The following is a 19478-nucleotide window of genomic DNA, read 5'->3' on the forward strand; positions in this document are numbered from 1 at the left end:
ATTTCCTCTAAAGAACATTGCACGATAAATCGTAATAGTTTATCCAGTCCATCGTAAACATGAAGTACACTTTATGGAGAAAGCCAATGGGTGTGCTGTCTGTCCACTGCCATGGAAGGTGAGGGCGCTCTGCCTTCCCCTCCTAAAACAGTGCACTGGTACCTCTCACTCTGCCCGTCACACGTTGTGTACGGCGGCCTGACCCCCCATGAACCTGCGACTTCCTCTTTCTCAGATTTCATGGCGATCGGGAGAGAGGGAAGACCACCGACGCACGCAAACTGTCCAGACACCTCAACACGACTGAAATACATTTCTTGGGGTAATTAATCCACCGCTCTTGCGTTACTAGGTTACCGGTGTAGCGAATGATGCGTGCATAACGTGCACGTTGTGGATATCCACGTTTCCCGGTGTTCTTGTGCTACTGCATTTCAGATATTCACATTGTAGCGCCATTCGCTGATAGCGAATCGGACGAAAATGGGCTCTCCTGTACGCATCTCCCACACGCAGTAGTATAGCTAGCAAGCAAGCTAACTTGCTATGCTAACCATCCAACCGTAGATTGATATGCTTGATAAAATAAACTAGCCATCAGAAGGTTGAACTTAATGTGTATTTTTGGGATGGTTACAGGGCGTCTTGTTTAATTTAAATATGATTCCTATCGATCAGAAGTATTTGTTTATCTGGCACAGTTAGCTGCCTAGTTAGCTAATGTTCGTTAGTTGGCTAACTAGCTAACGTTCGCTAACTAGCCAGATGCGATAACGGCCGTTATTAGTAGCCATCTAGCTAGCGAGTTAACTACTTAACATAGCGTCTTCTGCAGAGTTTTGAAACTTGTAGCTCGTTGTTCAATTTTGAAGGGATAGTGAAATGTAGTTAGGCCTAAACTTCGGCAGCCACATGTGGTAATGGTTTTGGCTTGCGAACAACTGTATTGAATACTTTGTATCAATGATATCAAAACTGCCATTGTTTCCATAACCCGCACTGTCTGTTGATTACTTTGTGATGGGTTTCAAGATTTTTTTTATGCATATTCATTGCTACTTTTTACATATACGTACGTATTGGAATGTTGTCCCAACTTCTTAAACTTTGATGATTGTGATTCTTTGTAGCTAAGTGTCATTTAATGGATATTTTTCAGCAGAGAATTATACCTAACATTGTTCTCTGATGGAGTCCAGTTTGTAGGCCTAGCCAAACTTGTTCACATTTTAGTCATTTAGCAGACAGTCTTATCCAAAGTGAGTTACAGGGATAATTAGGGTTATGTGCCTTGCTCAAGGGCACATCAGCAGATTTCACCTAGTCAGCTCAGGTATTTGAACCAGCAACCTTTCAGTTACTGTCCCAACCTCCTTAACCACTAGGTTACCACACACACACATATATGTATGCCTACTTTATAAATTGTTAGACACCAGCCTTCATCAATCAGTGATCTAGGCCTAGCTACTGTTCAAACACTCTGTTATAAGGCCTCACATCTTTCTGCCAAACAACCCAAGGTACTCCATGTTTAGCACTCACCTTTTTATATCGCTTAGGCCTAGACTAGTAGTGACTGATATGTTATCTAATTGAAGTAAGTTTGTTTGAGAGGGCGTGAGTGAAGAAGTCCCTCTGATAATAACAAACTGTTTTGTCTCTGCTTGACAGTGAGATCTGAACAGACGTTGTGAGTCGCAGACAGAAGACACTGAGTGGATTCTCCTGCTGGTAAGTCTGCCACTCCTCCATATGGTTATTAGTCTTTCTGTTTACGGCCTTGGTCAAATACTTTGAAGCTGCACCATTCCTTTGTCCTGATTAGGTAATCATTGGCTAAATCTCCTACTGAACACTTCTATCACTCGATAAAGGGCTTAGGGGCCAAGTGTTTGGTTTGAGATTCAGCCTGGATCTCACACTATTGGATAGGTGAAAGTAAGAGTTAACTATGTAGCTTTCACCAATCCAGTCATGTCAGAGCAGGTATAACCATTTGGAAGAAAAGAAGAATGTATGCATTTTCAAAGTACTGAAACAAGCCCTAGGTTTGAATTTACCACAGAGGAAGCAGAAGGAAGAGTACACACTCACCAATACCACACTACATAGGCATGTGTTTATCTGTTTGTCAGTTCCTTTAGTCATGGTTTCATTCATTTTCGTAATGTTATACATCACAAGTGTAGACACATGTATGCTACATTATTTTGTGTAAGAACATAGGCCTATCATCTGTTTAGTAGACGCCTCTTCCTTAGGACCCTGTGTTATTGTAACGGCTTTAGCCTGCTAGGACTTGAAAGCACATTTCTACAACTAACCCGTTGAGGGTCCTATCCTGCAGCAGTAACTATCCCTTCCTCCCTGTCTCTCAAATAAAATTTCTGTCTAACTTTATTGGCACAAAAGGAGAAAAAGACAGAAGAAATGCATTACAGTAGACATGACTAGTAGTAAAGTCTTTCACGTTCTAACAGGTAACAACAACTCTGTCTCTCTCTCGCTCTCTGCAGGTGTTGCTCAGTGGGTAGTAGTGGTTTCTCGTGCTGGTGTTCTGTTGAAGGGGCTCCTTAGTGCTCTGTGCTGTTGTCTTGCTGTGTCCTGGGTTAGGACTGCCAGCCTATGGCTCTAATGGACAAGCACAAAGTCAAGCGGCAGAGACTTGACCGCATCTGTGAGGGTAAGGAGCCTTGAGGCACAGACAAGGTCGTACATCTTACACACATTCAGGGTATTTGAATATTAGGATTTCACAATTCGTTATAGTCATATTGCTACACCAACATCACACATTCATAATACAAAATGTTTTTCTACAGTGCGCATACTGTGCTATCAGAACTTCCTCCAGAGATGTCTTGATTGGGCTCAAGGATGTGTGCGGTCTTTAAAAAAAAAAAAAAAAAAAGATACCTGAAATTGGTTGAATATATTACTACGCCTCTTGTCACATGCCTATGACTATAATTGTTGGCACTTGGTTTACATCAGCTGCTGATATGGGAAGTCTGTTATTAATGATTTGCCTATTGGTGTGAACAGTGGCATGTAGGTTATTGAAGGCATGGGGTTGGGACAGTTGGAGAGAGAGCACAATGCCTTTATCGCACTTCCTGTTCCTGTCTGTGGGGATTTCAAGTGGGTTAGTGTGTGGCCAAGCTGGTGTGTCTGAGCTGTGAGCCGTGAGAAACGATGCCAAGGCAAGGTACAAATGATGACGATCTGTGACAGGCTAGAATAAATGACTGGTTACATTAGGCTACAACATGATCAGGGTGTCTTTTGACAAAGACAGAAATGAACCGAATAGTAGGAATGGGCATTTTAAATGATTTCACTATTAGAATAATATCCAGATCTTTTGGGGAGATATCATAATAGTTGAAATATATGTTTGAAAGATTTTCAATGGAGTCTTGCTCGTGTGACTGGGGAGAGAGCCGGTGCGCTGAGCTATGCTTGTTTCAGCAGGCGCAGAAAAGAAGCTTTGATTAGGAATCTGACTGTAGCGCCGCTGTGATTACACATGCAGCCTCTGACTGTAGCGCCGCTGTGATTACACATGCAGCCTCTGACTGTAGCGCCGCTGTGATTACACATGCAGCCTCTGACTGTAGCGCCGCTGTGATTACACATGCAGCCTCTGACTGTAGCGCCGCTGTGATTACACATGCAGCCTCTGACTGTAGCGCCGCTGTGATTACACATGCAGCCTCTGACTGTAGCGCCGCAGTGATTACACATGCAGCCTCTGACTGTAGCGCCGCTGTGATTACACATGCAGCCTCTGACTGTAGCGCCGCTGTGATTACACATGCAGCCTCTGACTGTAGCGCCGCAGTGATTACACATGCAGCCTCTGACTGTAGCGCCGCAGTGATTACACATGCAGCCTCTGACTGTAGCGCCGCAGTGATTCACCGACAATAACAACAAGCTACACGTGTGGAGCGTGTTGGCTACCGGTGCGTTTTTTTGTTTTTATTGGGGGTGCTCATAAAAACTGTGATAAAGCTGTTGTTTTATTGAAATGTCAAATGTAATAGCCTACAATGATAGACCATGTAGCAATGTCTCAAATACTTGTATGACATTTTATACAAAGCCTTTTCATTGGTAAAATAGGCATATATTTATATATTTTTTTAATGAAGACTCTCACAAGTAATCGAATACTAACGTTTGTTCGGATATTGAAATATTTGAATTAGAGGTCGACCGATTAATCGGAATGGCCGATTTAATTAGGGCCGATTTCAAGTTTTCATAACAATCGGTAATCGGTATTTTTGGACACTGATTTAAAAAAAAAATTTTTTTACACCTTTATTTAAATAGGCAAGTCAGTTAAGAACACATTCTTATTTTCAATGACGGCCTAGGAACGGTGGGTTAACTGCCTTGTTCAGGGGCAGTACGGCAGATTTTTACCTTGTCAGCTCGGGGATTCAATCTTGCAACCTTACGGTTAACTAGTCCAATGCTCTAACCACCTGCTTTACATTGCACTCCACGAGGAGCCTGCCTGTTACGCGAATGCAGTAAGAAGCCAAGGTAAGTTGCTAGCTAGCATTAAACTTATCTTATATAAAACAATCAATCAATCATAATCACTAGTTAACTACACATGGTTGATGATATTACTAGTTTATCTAGCCTGTCCTGCGTTGCATATAATCGATGCGGTGCGCATTCGCGAAAAAGGACTGTCATTCCTATAACGTGAACCTAACCATAAACATCAATATCTTTCTTAAAATCAATATACAAGTATATATTTTTAAACCTGCATATTTAGCTAAAACAAATCCAGGTTAGTAGGCAATATTAACCAGGTGAAATTGTGTCACTTCTCTTGCGTTCATTGCACGCAGAGTCAGGGTATATGCAACAGTTTGGGCCGACTGGCTCGTTGCGAACTAATTTGCCAGAATTTTACGTAATTATGACATAACATTGAAGGTTGTGCAATGTAACAGGAATATTTAGACTTAGGGATGCCACCCGTTAGATAAAATATGGAACGGTTCCGTATTTCACTGAAAGAATAAATGTTTTGTTTTCGAAATGATAGTTTCCGGATTTGACCATATTAATGACCTAAGGCTCGAATTTCTGTGTGTTTATTATATTATTATTAAGTCTATGATTTGATAGAGCAGTCTGACTGAGCGGTGGTAGGCACCAGCAGGCTCGTAAGCATTCATTCAAACAGCACTTTCGTGCATTTTGCCAGCAGCTCTTCGCAATGCTTCAAGCATTGCGCTGTTTATGACTTCAAGCCTGTCAACTCCCGAGATTAGGCTGGTGTAACCGATGTGAAATGGATATCTGGTTAGCGGGGTGCGCGCTAATAGCGTTTCAAACGTCACTCGCTCTGAGACTTGGAGTAGTTGTTCCCCTTGCTCTGCATGGGTAACGCTGCTTCGAGGGTGGCTGTTGTCGATGTGTTCCTGGTTCGAGCCCAGGTAGGAGCGAGGAGAGGGACGGAAGCTATACTGTTACACTGGCAATACTAAAGTGCCTATAAGAACATCCAATAGTCAAAGGTATATGAAATACAAATCGTATAGAGAGAAATAGTCTACAACCTAAAACTTCCTACCTGGGAATATTGAAGACTCATGTTAAAAGGAACCACCAGCTTTCATATGTTCTCATGTTCTGAGCAAGGAACTTAAACGTTAGCTTTCTTACATGGCACATATTGCACTTTTACTTTCTTCTCCAACACTTCGTTTTTGCATTATTTAAACCAAATTGAACATGTTTCATTATTTATTTGAGGCTAAATTGATTTTATTGATGTATTATATTAAGTTAAAATAAGTGTTCATTCAGTATTGTTGTAATTGTCATTATTAAAATAAAATAAAAAAATAGTCAGATTAATCGGTATCGGCTTCTTTTTGGTCCTCCAATAATCGGCATCGGTATCGGCGTTGAAAAATCATAATCGAAATCATAATCAGGCGACCTCTAATTTGAATAACCGTGCCCATCCCTACCATGAAGGTAGTATGGTGTTATTCTTATTTAATTTAGTCATTTTTTAAAAATTGGCATTACAAGTCATGCCAAGCCTAATTTGTAGTGTATACAAAAACAAACAAAAAATCTCATTAAAGATGGTCCAGTTACCTTATTAAATTCTGGACATATTTGGCTTCTTTCTGGTTTGTACTGTCTACTGTTGTACAAGGCTAAATAAAATGGTGCAAAATGCAGCTCTTGGGTGATGATAAAATGGAGGGAGTTGTCTGAAAGAGTCAGGTCCCCTGAGAGGAGTGAGAGGAGCAGGGTGAAGGGTCGTGGCTACAGGAAAACAGGCCAGCTGTCTCTTTAAAAAACAACAACAGCCTAACCGCCCCCAGCCCAGTCGCTGCCTGGCTATGCTAATGAGGTTAGTGCTGGTTGGCTGGCCCTCAATAGAGCTGCCCGTGATTGGACCTGGGAGGTGGGGGAGGGACTGGGTGTGGATGACAGCAGGGTCCTAACCATCCAAGAACAGTCTGACAGACAGAGAGAGAGAGAAAGAAAGAACGAACGATAGATAGATAGGTAGAGAGCGAGGTGAGAGAGAGGAAGACAGGCTGGTTAACTTCATAATGCAAGGTTAGGCTCCGTGTGTGTGTCGTAAAATGTGTGTGTGAAGGAGAGCTTGAAGACGGGGCGGGGGGCGATATGGGCTTGGGTGTGGTGTTGCCGACGAGTGTGTGTGTGTGCCGTTTCCTTTTTGCTTGGCGCGTCCTTGTAGCTGTTAAAGGAATTGAGCAACTGTGTGTCTGGCTGGAGGTAGGGTGGAGCAGCGCTGCATTATTACCCTGCCCCTCCCTCTGCCCCTCCCCCCACCTCTCCCTCACTCTGCTCTCTCACACTCCTCAAACCACAGGCAGAGGGAGGGAGAGATTGCATTGTGTGCTCGGCCATGCATGTGCTCCATAGGCCTCGGGTATGCAAGGGTACTTTACGTGTGTGTGTGTGTTCTTCTTGTTAACCAGTCATTGTGATCTCCAGCATGTGGACATTAAGATATGTAACCTTTATTTAACTAGGCAAGTCAGTTAAGAACAAATTCTTATTTACAATGACTGCCTACCGGTGAACAGTGGGTTAACTTCCTTGTTCAGGGGCAGAACGACAGATTTTTACCTTGTCAGCTCGGGGATTGGATCCACCAACACTCTAACCACTAGGCTGCCTGCCGCCCCTCTAACCGCTAGGCTGCCTGCCGCCCCTCTAACTGCCAGGCTGCCTGCCGCCCCTCTAACCGCCAGGCTGCCTGCCGCCCCTCTAACCGCCAGGCTGCCTGCCGCCCCTCTAACCGCCAGGCTGCCTGCCGCCCCTCTAACCGCCAGGCTGCCTGCCGCCCCTCTAACCGCCAGGCTGCCTGCCGCCCCTCTAACCGCCAGGCTGCCTGCCGCCCCTCTAACCGCCAGGCTGCCTGCCGCCCCTCTAACCGCCAGGCTGCCTGCCGCCCCTCTAACCGCCAGGCTGCCTGCCGCCCCTCTAACCTCTACCATAAAGGAAAATGCTTGATGTTTTTTAATGAGATGCAGATTCACTTTGTTAAGCCTCCTCAGCTAGACCCAGTTACATATTAGGGGGACGTGTTTGTGTTTTGGGAAATACTCCGACATCACAGGAAGCGTACGCAAATATTTGTCTTCCACCAGATCCTCCCCCCCCCCACTGGCACAGAGTGTTTGTTTGGGCATGTCTGTCTGTGTGTCGGCCTCTGCATGGGTCCTTCCATCTGTCCACGTGAATGCTCCAGTGAGACACCCCCCCCCCCCCCATACACCTGTCATGCAGGGCAGAGAGTGTGTGTGCTATGGATAGGGGGTGGTTCTGGTCTAGGGGTGTGTGTGTGTGTGTTACACTTTTCTGTGAGAGAGAGAAGGGCAGTTCATAATCAGTTCAGAGAGATGGAGGGGCAGAGAGAGCTAAGACAAGTGATGATGGTATCAGTGAGGATGTTAGCTGCCAGATTTCTCCCGTGACCTTTACCAGATGTTAGGCTTGTGTTTGTCTGGCTTTGTCACATTCTGGCCACTAAGTGTTCATTTATTATTGATTATTTCCGTGCAGATGTAATTGCAGTAATGGATGGTGGTAGACGTGCGCAGGACCACGCTGGACATAAAGTCTGGCGTGTGTCAGTGGCGTGTGTCAGTGGCGTGTGTGTGTACGGAACAGGAGTCACACTCGCCCTCCTCTCCACCCCTGCTGGCACTGCAGCCAGCCAGATCCGCAAGCATCTTCATCCTCTACTCTGGCTGGGGACTGGGGTGGTGTGTGTGTCATAGCGGGTGTGAGTGCATGGGCTTGGGGAGTTGAATGTATTGAGCTTGTAGGTGAGTGTCCTCTTGAAGCCTCTATCTCTTTGTGATCTCAGATGCTCTCTCTGCAGCAGATCCAGTTCCATTATTATTACGTAACCATAGCAGCACACATACTGCTCAGTGCTCCCTCAGAGTGCTGGTGGTGACAAGACCCTGGCTATTTGTAGGGAGGACCGGAGATGTGGAGGGGACCGGAGATGTGGAGGGGACCGGCGATGGGGAGGACGTTATGGGACTGACTATGAGAGAATTTAGACTTGTAGTTGTAGTCATGTTGGTGGTCAGAATGTCATTATACAGGTTGACTCTACTCTGGCTGGCCCCAGCACTGATGATGCCAGTGGCTATTGTCATGCCTGGTTGAGTTTGAAGGGAAATTAACAATGTGTGTTTTAATGGTCAGGGCAGTGGTGTGTTCAGGTTTAGGGCAGTGGTGTGTTCAGGTTTAGGGCAGTGGTGTGTTCAGGTTTAGGGCAGTGGTGTGTTCAGGTTTAGGGCAGTGGTGTGTTCAGGTTTAGGGCAGTGGTGTGTTCAGGTTTAGGGCAGTGGTGTGTTCAGGTTTAGGGCAGTGGTGTGTTCAGGTTTAGGGCAGTGGTGTGTTCAGGTTTAGGGCAGTGACTCATATTGCTCTTGTCCAGACTCCAGAAAGATTGTTGAATCACTAAGCTCAGTGGACAGTCGCGTCTGGAAGAAAATGCTGTGGTGTGCTGCGTTTTCACTGTGTCACATATTCCCAGAGGAAGCCATTTTGTCTGGGCAAACAACCAACTCAAAATAGAGTGTTGCATGCTGCAACCAACCTAGCCAGCCATTGGAACCAAATCAGCATGTGAGGATAGTGCAACATTTAGTGACGTTTCATAATGCCAAATCCTGGGTAACTGTCCTGTCTCCCCTGTCAGGCATCCGCCCCCCCATCCTGAACGGGCCCATGCACCCCCGGCCCCTGGTGGCCCTGCTGGACGGGCGTGACTGCACCATAGAGATGCCCATCCTGAAAGACGTGGCCACTGTGGCCTTCTGTGATGCCCAGTCCACCCAGGAGATCCATGAGAAGGTAGACACACACACACACACAGACACGAGACAAACACGTACGTACACACACACACACGCATGATAATATACTTGGTGTAAGCTTCCTGTTCATGTGGCTATAAGCAGCAGTTTCTGATGGGAAAAAAAGAAACAGTTCTTCAAGACTACTTCCTGACTGCCAGCCATATGTTTAGTATTGATGAACTTTCCCTTAAAGACAGCGCCACTGTCCGCCCTACGGCCGGTGTTTTTGTTTTGTTGACGATGCAGCGCTCGGGAAGCGTTGTGCATCATGGAACTACATCTGCTGCTGTTCTATAGCACGTGCAATGATGTCTGGGGGGAAAACTGTGTTGGATGTTGGCGGTAACTTCTTTGTTGTAATATGGCAAACGGACGTGGCTGTTTCACAATGAGGGACTCCAGCTTTACAAGGCTGTAGTAACAGCTCTGTTCTCACCTGGACAACCAGCAGTATAGCTGTCTGCATTAACCCTGACTAACGCTGTGTTAACTCTGTAGGTGTTGAACCAGGCTGTATTAATGTGTGTTAACTCTGTAGGTGTTGAACCAGGCTGTATTAATGTGTGTTAACTCTGTAGGTGTTGAACCAGGCTGTATTAATGTGTGTTAACTCTGTAGGTGTTGAACCAGGCTGTATTAATGTGTGTTAACTCTGTAGGTGTTGAACCAGGCTGTATTAATGTGTGTTAACTCTGCAGGTGTTGAACGAGGCGGTGGGGGCTCTGCTCTACCACACCATCACTCTCTCTAGAGACGACCTGGACAAGTTCAAAGGCCTCCGAGTCATCGTCAGGATCGGCAGCGGCTTTGACAACGTCGACATCAAAGCAGCAGCTGAGCTGGGTGAGTCACGTACGGATGCACACACAGTATGCAGACGAACAGGTACACAGTAGAGGTCGACCGATTAGGATTTTTCAATACCGATACCGATTATTGGAGGGCCGCCAAAAGCCGATACCGATTAATCGGCCGATTTTAAATAAAAAAAAATGTTTTGTAATAATGAAAATTACAACAATACTGAATGAGCACTTATTTTAACTTAATATAATACATCAATAAAATCAATTTAGCCTCAAATAAATAATGAAACATGTTCAATTTGGTTTAAATAATGCAAAACAAAGTGTTAGAGAAGAAAGTAAAAGTGCAATATGTGCCATGTAAGAAAGCTAACGTTTAAGTGCCTTGCTCAGAACATGAGAACATATGAAAGCTGGTGGTTCCTTTTAACATGAGTAATAATACGTTTTAGGTTGTAGTTATTATAGGAATTATAGGACTATTTCTCTTTATACGATTTGTATTTCATATACCTTTGACTATTGGATGTTCTTATAGTATTGCCAGTGTAACAGTATAGCTTCCGTCCCTCTCCTCGCTCCTACCTGGGCTTGAACCAGGAACACATCGACAAAAGCCACCCTCGAAGCAGCGTTACCCATGCAGAGCAAGGGGAACAACTACTCCAAGTCTCAGAGCGAGTGGCGTTTGAAACGCTATTAGCGCGCACCCCGCTAACTAGCTAGCCATTTCACATCGGTTACACCAGCCTAATCTTGGGAGTTGATAGGCTTGAAGGGGTGGGTATAATTTGTGGAACGTTCCAACAGGAATCTGTTCCAAAAAACGTAAAGTAAAAGGTTGCCAACCAACAACGCATACAAAGTAGCAACGCATACAAACCTAGCTAACTAGCTGCCGACTAGGCATCAACTCACCACGTAGCTTATTCTTAATGTTTGTCCATAGGCAACCAGAGTTAGGACAGACATTTTTCGGAATAAACGTGATGAGTGAAAAAAGCAATGAAATAGACCACTCCCTACCCGGTATCTTATTCTGCCGCTATACAACTTTGTATGTGTTTTTTTTTTTTTTGGCAACCTTGTTATTTACGAAGTTTTTGGAATAGATTCCTGTTGGAACGTTCCACAAATTATATAAAATTATAGTTGATAGGCTTGAAGTCATAAACAGCGCAATGCTTGAAGCACAGCGACGAGCTGCTGGAAAAACGCACGAAAGTGCTGTTTGAATGAATGCTTACGAGCCTGCTGCTGCCTACCACCGCTCATTCAGACTGCTCTATCAAATCATAGACTTAATTATAATATAATAAACACACAGAAATACGAGCCTTAGGTCATTAATATGGTCGAATCCGGAAACTATCATCTCGTTTTTTCTTTCAGTGAAATACGGAACCGTTACGTATTTTATCTAACGGGTGGCATCCCTAGTCTAAATATTCCTGTTACATTGCACAACCTTCAATGTTATGTCATAATTACGTAAAATTCTGGCAAATTAGTTCGCAATGAGCCAGGCGGCCCAAACTGTTGCATATACCCTGACTGCGTGCAATGAACGCAAGAGAAGTGACACAATTTCATGTTAGCAGGCAATATTAACTAAATATGCTGGTTTAAAAATATATACTTGTGTATTGATTTTAAAGAAAGGCATTGATGTTTATGGTTAGGTACATTGGTGCAACGACAGTGTTTTTTTCCCGCAAATGCGCTTGTTAAATCAACACCCGTTTGTCGAAGTAGACTGTGATTTCAATGAGAAATTAACAGGCACCGCATCGATTATATGCAACGCAGGACATGTTAGATAAACTAGTAATATCATCAACCATGTGTAGTTAACTAGTGATTATGTTAAGATTGATCGTTTTTTATAAGATAAGTTTAATGCTAGCTAGCAACTTACCTTGGCTTCTTGCTGCCCTTGCGTAACAGGTAGTCAGCCTGCCATGCAGGCTCCTCGTGGAGTGCAATGTAAGGCAGGTGGTTAGAGCGTTGGATTAGTAACCGGAAGGTTGCAAAAACAAATCCCCGAATCCCCCCTGAACAAGGCAGTTAACCCCCGTTCCTAGGCCGACATTGAAAATAAGAATGTGTTCTTAATCTGACTTGCCTAGTTAAATAAAGGTGTAAAAAATCGGTGGCCAAAAATACCGATTACCGATTGTTATGAAAACTTGAAATCGGCCCAAATTAATCGTCCATTCCGATTAATCGGTCGACCTCTAGTACACACAGATAAATATTACACCAACAGATACACAGACCACCACTTCTCTGGCCTTAGGCCTTCGCTGTGTTCTGCCAATAGTGTACCTACTTCAGCCTTTACAACCTATGCCTCTTCCCCCCCCAGGCATCGCGGTGTGTAACGTGCCGGCGTCGTCGGTGGAGGAGACGGCCGACACATCCTTGTGTCTGATCCTAAACCTGTACCGTCGGGTCACCTGGATGCACCAGGCCCTAAGGGAGGGCACCAGGGCCTCCAGCGTGGAGCAGATCAGGGAGGTAGCCGGCGACGCTGCCCGCATCCGGGGGGAGACGCTGGGCATCATCGGCCTGGGTAAGTGGGTGTACTGGGGGCAGGATATGTACGTTTATGGAGTTAGGAGGTAATGTAATGGGCAGATTTGGAGCAGCTGAATTTGGTCTAAGACTGGCCCTTCTTTTTAAAATCAACAATAGGTTCTGCCAGAGGCCCTGGAATTAGCTTTGGATGCCTAAATGCCCCACCAAAATACTCTAGGGAAAACAATCGTTGACCCTGTGTTTCCCTCTCTCTACAGGTCGTGTGGGCCAGGCGGTGGCTTTGCGGGCCAAGGCATTTGGTTTCGGGGTGATCTTCTACGACCCATACCTGCCTGATGGTGTGGAGCGCTCGCTGGGCCTGCAGAGGATGGCTACCCTCCAGGACCTGCTCATCCACTCTGACTGTGTCTCTCTACACTGCAGCCTCAACGAACACAACCACCACCTCATCAATGACTTCACCATCAAACAGGTATGCACAGCGCTCTAAATGAAAAACTGTTAAATGGAAGCACTGGTGCTCCCACTTAAAGTTAGCAGCACCACATTCTATTTAGGAGCACCAGAAAATGTTTGAACTGATTCCGATACAGCCTGTATTGGGCCTATATGAGTACCATCTACTGTTGAAGCACATATTGTGCCCTAGAAACTAATATTTAATACTGTAAAGACATTAGTTTGTTATAAAAGCTCAAATGTTGATACTGTCATTGAAATTACAAAGTAATTTGTAGCCACCAAAGAAAATACTTGTTGAAATTATATTAACTACTTTGAAGAATCTTAAATAAAAAATATATACAAATTTGCTTACTACATGATTCCATATTTGTTATTTCATAGTTTTGATGTATTCACTATTATTGTACAATGTATAAATAGTAAAATAAAGAAAAACCCTTGAATGAGTATGTGTCCAAACTTTTGACTGGTACTGTATGTCCATGAGGTAGTACAGCCACTCTAAACATCATGTGTATTAACTTTGATTACAATAGCAACATAGGACTTTGGAAATGTCTTTATAATTGCATGATAATGGAATTATTACTGTATTCAAATATTTTTTAAGTAGTTGCTTTCTCAGATCTGTTTTCAAATTGTTTTAAAAAGTAGTAGTTTTGTGGGATCTGTATTCAAATAGTAACTCTATGTTCCGCTGAATAAAGTAACTTTGCACAAAGTATAGTTAAAGTCTAGTCCTCCCAGGTCTGTTATACTGGTGCAGTGAGTTTTGTGAGTGTGTATTACTTTAACACTGTGTGTGTGGTCCCTCTGAAGATGCGCCAGGGAGCGTTCCTGGTGAACTCTGCGCGGGGGGGTCTGGTGGATGAGAAGGCTCTGGCTCAGGCCCTGAAGGAAGGACGTATACGAGGAGCTGCACTGGATGTCCACGAGACAGAGCCGTTCAGGTACACCCACGCACTGGCTGTTCAGTCGTTCCTCTCTAACCTTGACTCTCCCTCTCTCTTTCCTCTGGATGTCCCCAACTAAAAAAAATTCTTGGTCTGCCAAGAGTTGCCTGTTCTTTCTGCCAAATTTTTTTACTTATATTTTTCCATGTATAAGTTGCCGGGCTCAGACTTGCTGTTAAAAAAAAAAAAAAAAAGAGACAGCGATTGACCGTATGACTAGCACCCATCGTCTCTCTCCCTGCTGCAGTGAACAGCACAGTGTTTATCTCACTGTTCGTGTTGCTGAAGCTGCCACATAATTACAGCCATTTCTGACTGAAAAGTTAGGTGACCAAAATCCCTCATTTGTTTAGGAAAAACATCCTCTATTCCCTCAACCCTTGCTTTCTTTACGTGACACATGTATGCATCGCATGCACGTGGCCAATAGGGCCTAACCTATAGCATATCATAATCACATCAATAAATTGGTTATAACAAAGTTCGAACAGCAAAATGCAGAGGACGTGACAAACTTGAAACGGGAGAATGTTTACTGGTTGCTCATGAGGTAAAGAGGAAGTCAGATGTGTGGAATAAATGTGACTAGTTGTGGAAAATACTGGAGATCAAGAAGAAGGTAAGGAGAAAGCGTTGTGTGCATATTATGTGTGCCAAACAGCTGCTGTGAGATTATAATCTTTCTGACCGTTTGGAACAATATAAACAACACTAAATACATTATAAGCGTACCAGAGAGTCTGTTGTAAAGTTTTCTTGTTAAGACTTTATTAGAGCAAAGACTAAAAACAGTCGCATTCGTGAATGCAATTTCCGAAATATAATGGTTTATTTATTGTGAAGCTAATTATTCAAGGATCGCTTTATTTCATTTTTAAACTAAAATGCTTGATTGCATTTCAAATAATGAATGACTCGTATACTGTGTGATACTTTACTGTCCCCATGAGGACATTTTGTTGCTGTGTCATGTACACATTTAAAGTAGCGTTTTAAATACAAAACAAATTGACAATACAACTTTCATTACAGTTACATACCAATTAGAAAAGAGCCTGCTGGGTCGATAGGAACATGAGCCCGAGCCATTTAGGAGGGATATCACACCTGCCACAAATGATTGTTTTATTTATTAAACCTTTAACTAGGCAAGTCGGTTAAGAACAAATGATTATTTTACAATGACGGCCAAACCCTCCCCTAACCTGGACGATGCTGGGCCAATTGTGCACCGCCTTATGGGACTCCCGATCACAGCCGGTTGTGATACAGCCCAGGATCGAAGCCAGGGTCCTTAGTGACGCCTCTTGCACTGAGATACAGTGCCTTAGACCGCTGTGCCACGCGGGAGCCCCGAGTGATGATATGAACAAATGATTGATTGATACAGTAGCCTATATAAGTATTGAAATATAGACCTTAGTTACGGTATTAAGACTAAATAGGATGCGCTCTTAGTCGTAGAGCTCAGTGGCGGTTATACAAGGCTGCTATACCAAGCCTACTAATGATAATGATATTACTTGTTATTATAATGACCATCATCATAATAACGAGATCAAGATAAAAGGAGCATTATTATTATTAAATATAATTGTTAAGACAATTTGGAACAGTGTAAACAACACTAAATAAATGATACATAATAGCATAGAGGCTGTGCTGACTATAAAGTGTAAAGCCTTTATTAAAGCAAAGCAAAGATTAAAAATGTTTGTACTTGACTTGTTGACACGTGAGGCTTGGTGGTCACGCAATCAGTAGGCTATTAAACACTCAAACAGGCAACAGTAGCAGGAGCTGTCTTATTTCTGTAGATATATATGGATGATTTATAAAGCCAGCCACATTTAACAGTTAGGCCATTGATTGTAGACATAATTACGTTGGGGTTTCCGCTCTCCTCACTTTTCTTTGACAATAAGGCAAGGGCTGTTTTCTCATCCGCTCATTCTTCTGATGTTTCTGCCGCATTGTTCTCAACACCAATATGGTGGTTAACTTGGCTGTTATGCACATAGCAACATGGTCTAGAAAAAGTCTCCAATTCAACAGAGCACTGATGTGTTTCAGAACTGCGGACAGCGACCACTATCCAACATGTTAGAAACACATTTGTTATAAAATCATTTTTATTGGTGTTGCACCATTGTTCTTATGTAATATAATCATATACAATTTCAGTAGCGCGTCTTAGTGATGCACTGTACCATCCCCACAGCCTCCTCAGTCCACTCAGACAGGCGTCAATCAAACATGGGTCTTGTACACCATGATATATATACACAGTGAGGGAAAAATGTATTTGATCCCCTGCTGATTTTGTACGTTTGCCCACTGACAGAGAAATGATCAGTCTATAATTTTAATGGTAGGTTTATTTGATTAGTGAGAGACAGAATAACAACAAAATAATCCAGAAAAACGCATGTCAAAAATGTTATAAAATAATTTGCATTTTAATGAGGGAAATAATTATTTGACCCCTCTGCAAAACATGACTTAGTACTTGGTGGCAAAACCCTTGTTCGCAATCAGAGGTCAGACGTTTCTTGTAGTTGGCCACCAGGTTTGAACACATCTCAGGAGGGATTTTGTCCCACTCCTCTTTGCAGATCTTCTCCAAGTCATTAAGGTTTCGAGGCTGACGTTTGGCAACTCGAACCTTCAGCTCTCTCCACAGATTTTCTATGGGATTAAGGTCTGGAGACTGGCTAGGCCACTCCAGGACCTTAATGTGCTTCTTCTTGAGCCACTCCTTTGTTGCCTTGGCCGTGTGTTTTGGGTCATTGTCATGCTGGAATACCCATCCACGACCCATTTTCAATGCCCTGGCTGAGGGAAGGAGGTTCTCACCTAAGATTTGACGGTACATGGCCCCGTCCATCGTCCCTTTGATGCGGTGAAGTTGTCCTGTCCCCTTAGCAGAAAAACACCCCCAAAGCATAATGTTTCCACCTCCATGTTTGACGGTGGGGGTGGTGTTCTTGGGGTCATAAGCAGCATTCCTCCTCCTCCAAACACGGCGAGTTGAGTTGATGCCAAAGAGCTCCATTTTGGTCTCATCTGACCACAACACTTTCACCCAGTTGTCCTCTGAATCATTCAGATGTTCATTGGCAAACTTCAGACGGGCATGTATATGTGCTTTCTTGAGCAGGGGGACCTTGCGGGCGCTGCAGGATTTCAGTCCTTCACGGCGTAGTGTGTTACCAATTGTTTTCTTGGTGACTAATGGTCCCAGCTGCCTTGAGATCATTGACAAGATCCTCCCGTGTAGTTCTGGGCTGATTCTTCACTGTTCTCATGATCATTGTAACTCCACGAGGTGAGATCTTGCATGGAGCCCCAGGCCGAGGGAGATTGACAGTTCTTTTGTGTTTCTTCCATTTGCGAATAATCGCACCAACTGTTGTCACCTTCTCACCAAGCTGCTTGGCGATGGTCTTGTAGCCCATTCCAGCCTTGTGTAGGTCTACAATCTTGTCCCTGACATCCTTGGAGAGCTCTTTGGTCTTGGCCATGGTGGAGAGTTTGGAATCTGATTGATTGATTGCTTCTGTGGACAGGTGTCTTTTATACAGGTAACAAACTGAGATTAGGAGCACTCCCTTTAAGAGTGTGCTCCTAATCTCAGCTCGTTACCTGTATAAAAGACACCTGGGAGCAAGAAATCTTTCTGATTGAGAAGGGGTCAAATACTTATTTCCCTCATTAAAATGCAAATCAATTTATAACATTTTTGACATGCGTTTTTCTGGATTCTTTTGTTGTTATTCTGTCTCTCACTGTTCAAATAAACCTACCATTAAAATGATAGACTGATCATTTCTTTGTCAGTGGGCAAACGTACAAAATCAGCAGGGGATCAAATACATTTTTCCCTCACTGTGTGTGTGTGTGTATATATGTGTGTATATATATTTATATATATATATATATATATATATATATTTATATTTATATTTATATATATATATATATATGTATATATATATGCTTATATATATAGTATATATATATATATATATATATATATATATATATATATATATATATATATATATATATATATATATATATATATATATATATATATATATAGCTAGCTAGCTACTGGTCGACTGACGAAATCCCGGTCGACCAACAGCCTATTGACCAAACAATAGACCAGTCGACTAAATGGGGTCAGCCCTACTCTTTCCTCTCTAACCCCCCCCCATTGTAGTTTCTCACAGGGCCCTCTGAAAGATGCTCCCAACCTCATCTGTACCCCCCACACCTCCTGGTATAGTGAGCAGGCCTCCATCGAGGCCAGAGAAGAGGCAGCCAGGGAGGTGCGCCGGGCCATCACTGGTAAAACCAAGCCCTAACACTCAATCATAATTTTGCATTATTAGTTACCTGGTTATACATTGGTTATTAAATAATTTCAGTGCTTTTATATAGCTTGAATATGGCTGCATGTTTTGAGGTTCTGAAGTGGTGTGGTGTTCTGATATCTTAGGTCCACTCTAACCCCTTAGGTCCACTCTGTACGTCTGTCCCCCCCGTCTGTACGTCTTTCCCCCCCCGTCTGTACGTCTTTCCCCCCCGTCTGTACGTCTTCCCCTCGTCTGTACGTCTCCCCCCGTCTGTACGTCTTCCCCCCGTCTGTACGTCTTTCTCTCCCCCCCCGTCTGTACGTCTTCCGTCCCCGTCTGTACGTCTGTCCCCCCGTCTGTACGTCTTTCCCCCCGTCTGTACGTCTTTTCCCCCGTCTGTACGTCCCCCGTCTGTTCGTCGTCGTCCCCCCCCGTCTGTACGTCTTCCCCCCCGTCTTTACATCTTTCCCCCCGTCTGTACGTCCCCGTCCCCCGTCTGTATGTCTTCCCGTCCGTCCGTCTGTACGTCTTCCCCCCGTCCGTACGTCTTCCCCGTCTGTACGTCTGTCCCCCCCTGTCTGTACGTCTGTCCCCCCCTGTCTGTACGTCTGTCCCCCCTCGTCTGTACGTTTGTCCCCCCCTGTCTGTACGTCTGTCCCCCCTCGTCTGTACGTTTGACCCCCCCCGTCTGAACGTCTGTCTGTGTTCTCTTAGGTCGTATTCCAGACAGTCTGAAGAACTGTGTGAATAAGGAGTATCTGATGGCAGCATCACAGTGGCCCAGTATGGAGGTTGCGACAGTCCACCCCGAACTCAACATAGCCTCAGCATACAGGTGAGACCACCAGCGGTTAAGGTGAGCATGGGAGAGGAGGACAACCAAGTCAGGACATGTCAGGATTATTTGATCAATTGTATCTGAATATTCTGTAGCAT

General features: G+C 44.0%; 1 protein-coding gene across 4 annotated transcripts in view; it reads left to right on the forward strand.

Moving 5' to 3' along the window:
• Positions 1 to 96: 96 nt before the first annotated feature.
• The window catches only part of LOC106611936 (C-terminal-binding protein 1), a 21079-nt gene continuing 1697 nt past the window's right edge, over positions 97 to 19478 (forward strand). Inside the window, exons 1-10 of one of the 4 annotated variants that reach the window (XM_014212621.2) lie at positions 105 to 322; positions 1675 to 1734; positions 2520 to 2686; positions 9254 to 9408; positions 10112 to 10256; positions 12588 to 12794; positions 13018 to 13232; positions 14045 to 14175; positions 18407 to 18534; positions 19257 to 19377. In XM_014212621.2, coding sequence (XP_014068096.1) covers positions 2629 to 2686; positions 9254 to 9408; positions 10112 to 10256; positions 12588 to 12794; positions 13018 to 13232; positions 14045 to 14175; positions 18407 to 18534; positions 19257 to 19377 — 1160 coding nt within the window. In that variant the 5' untranslated portion in view covers positions 105 to 322; positions 1675 to 1734; positions 2520 to 2628. Of the gene's footprint in view, positions 323 to 477; positions 496 to 1674; positions 1735 to 2519; positions 2687 to 6467; positions 6622 to 9253; positions 9409 to 10111; positions 10257 to 12587; positions 12795 to 13017; positions 13233 to 14044; positions 14176 to 18406; positions 18535 to 19256; positions 19378 to 19478 lie in introns of those variants that run through there. The other 3 variants (XM_014212622.2, XM_014212620.2, XM_014212623.2) reach the window with 3 other exon arrangements.

The sequence above is a fragment of the Salmo salar genome, chromosome ssa09, assembly GCF_905237065.1.
Source record: "Salmo salar chromosome ssa09, Ssal_v3.1, whole genome shotgun sequence".
In the NCBI taxonomy this organism is placed as follows: Eukaryota; Metazoa; Chordata; class Actinopteri; order Salmoniformes; family Salmonidae; genus Salmo; species Salmo salar.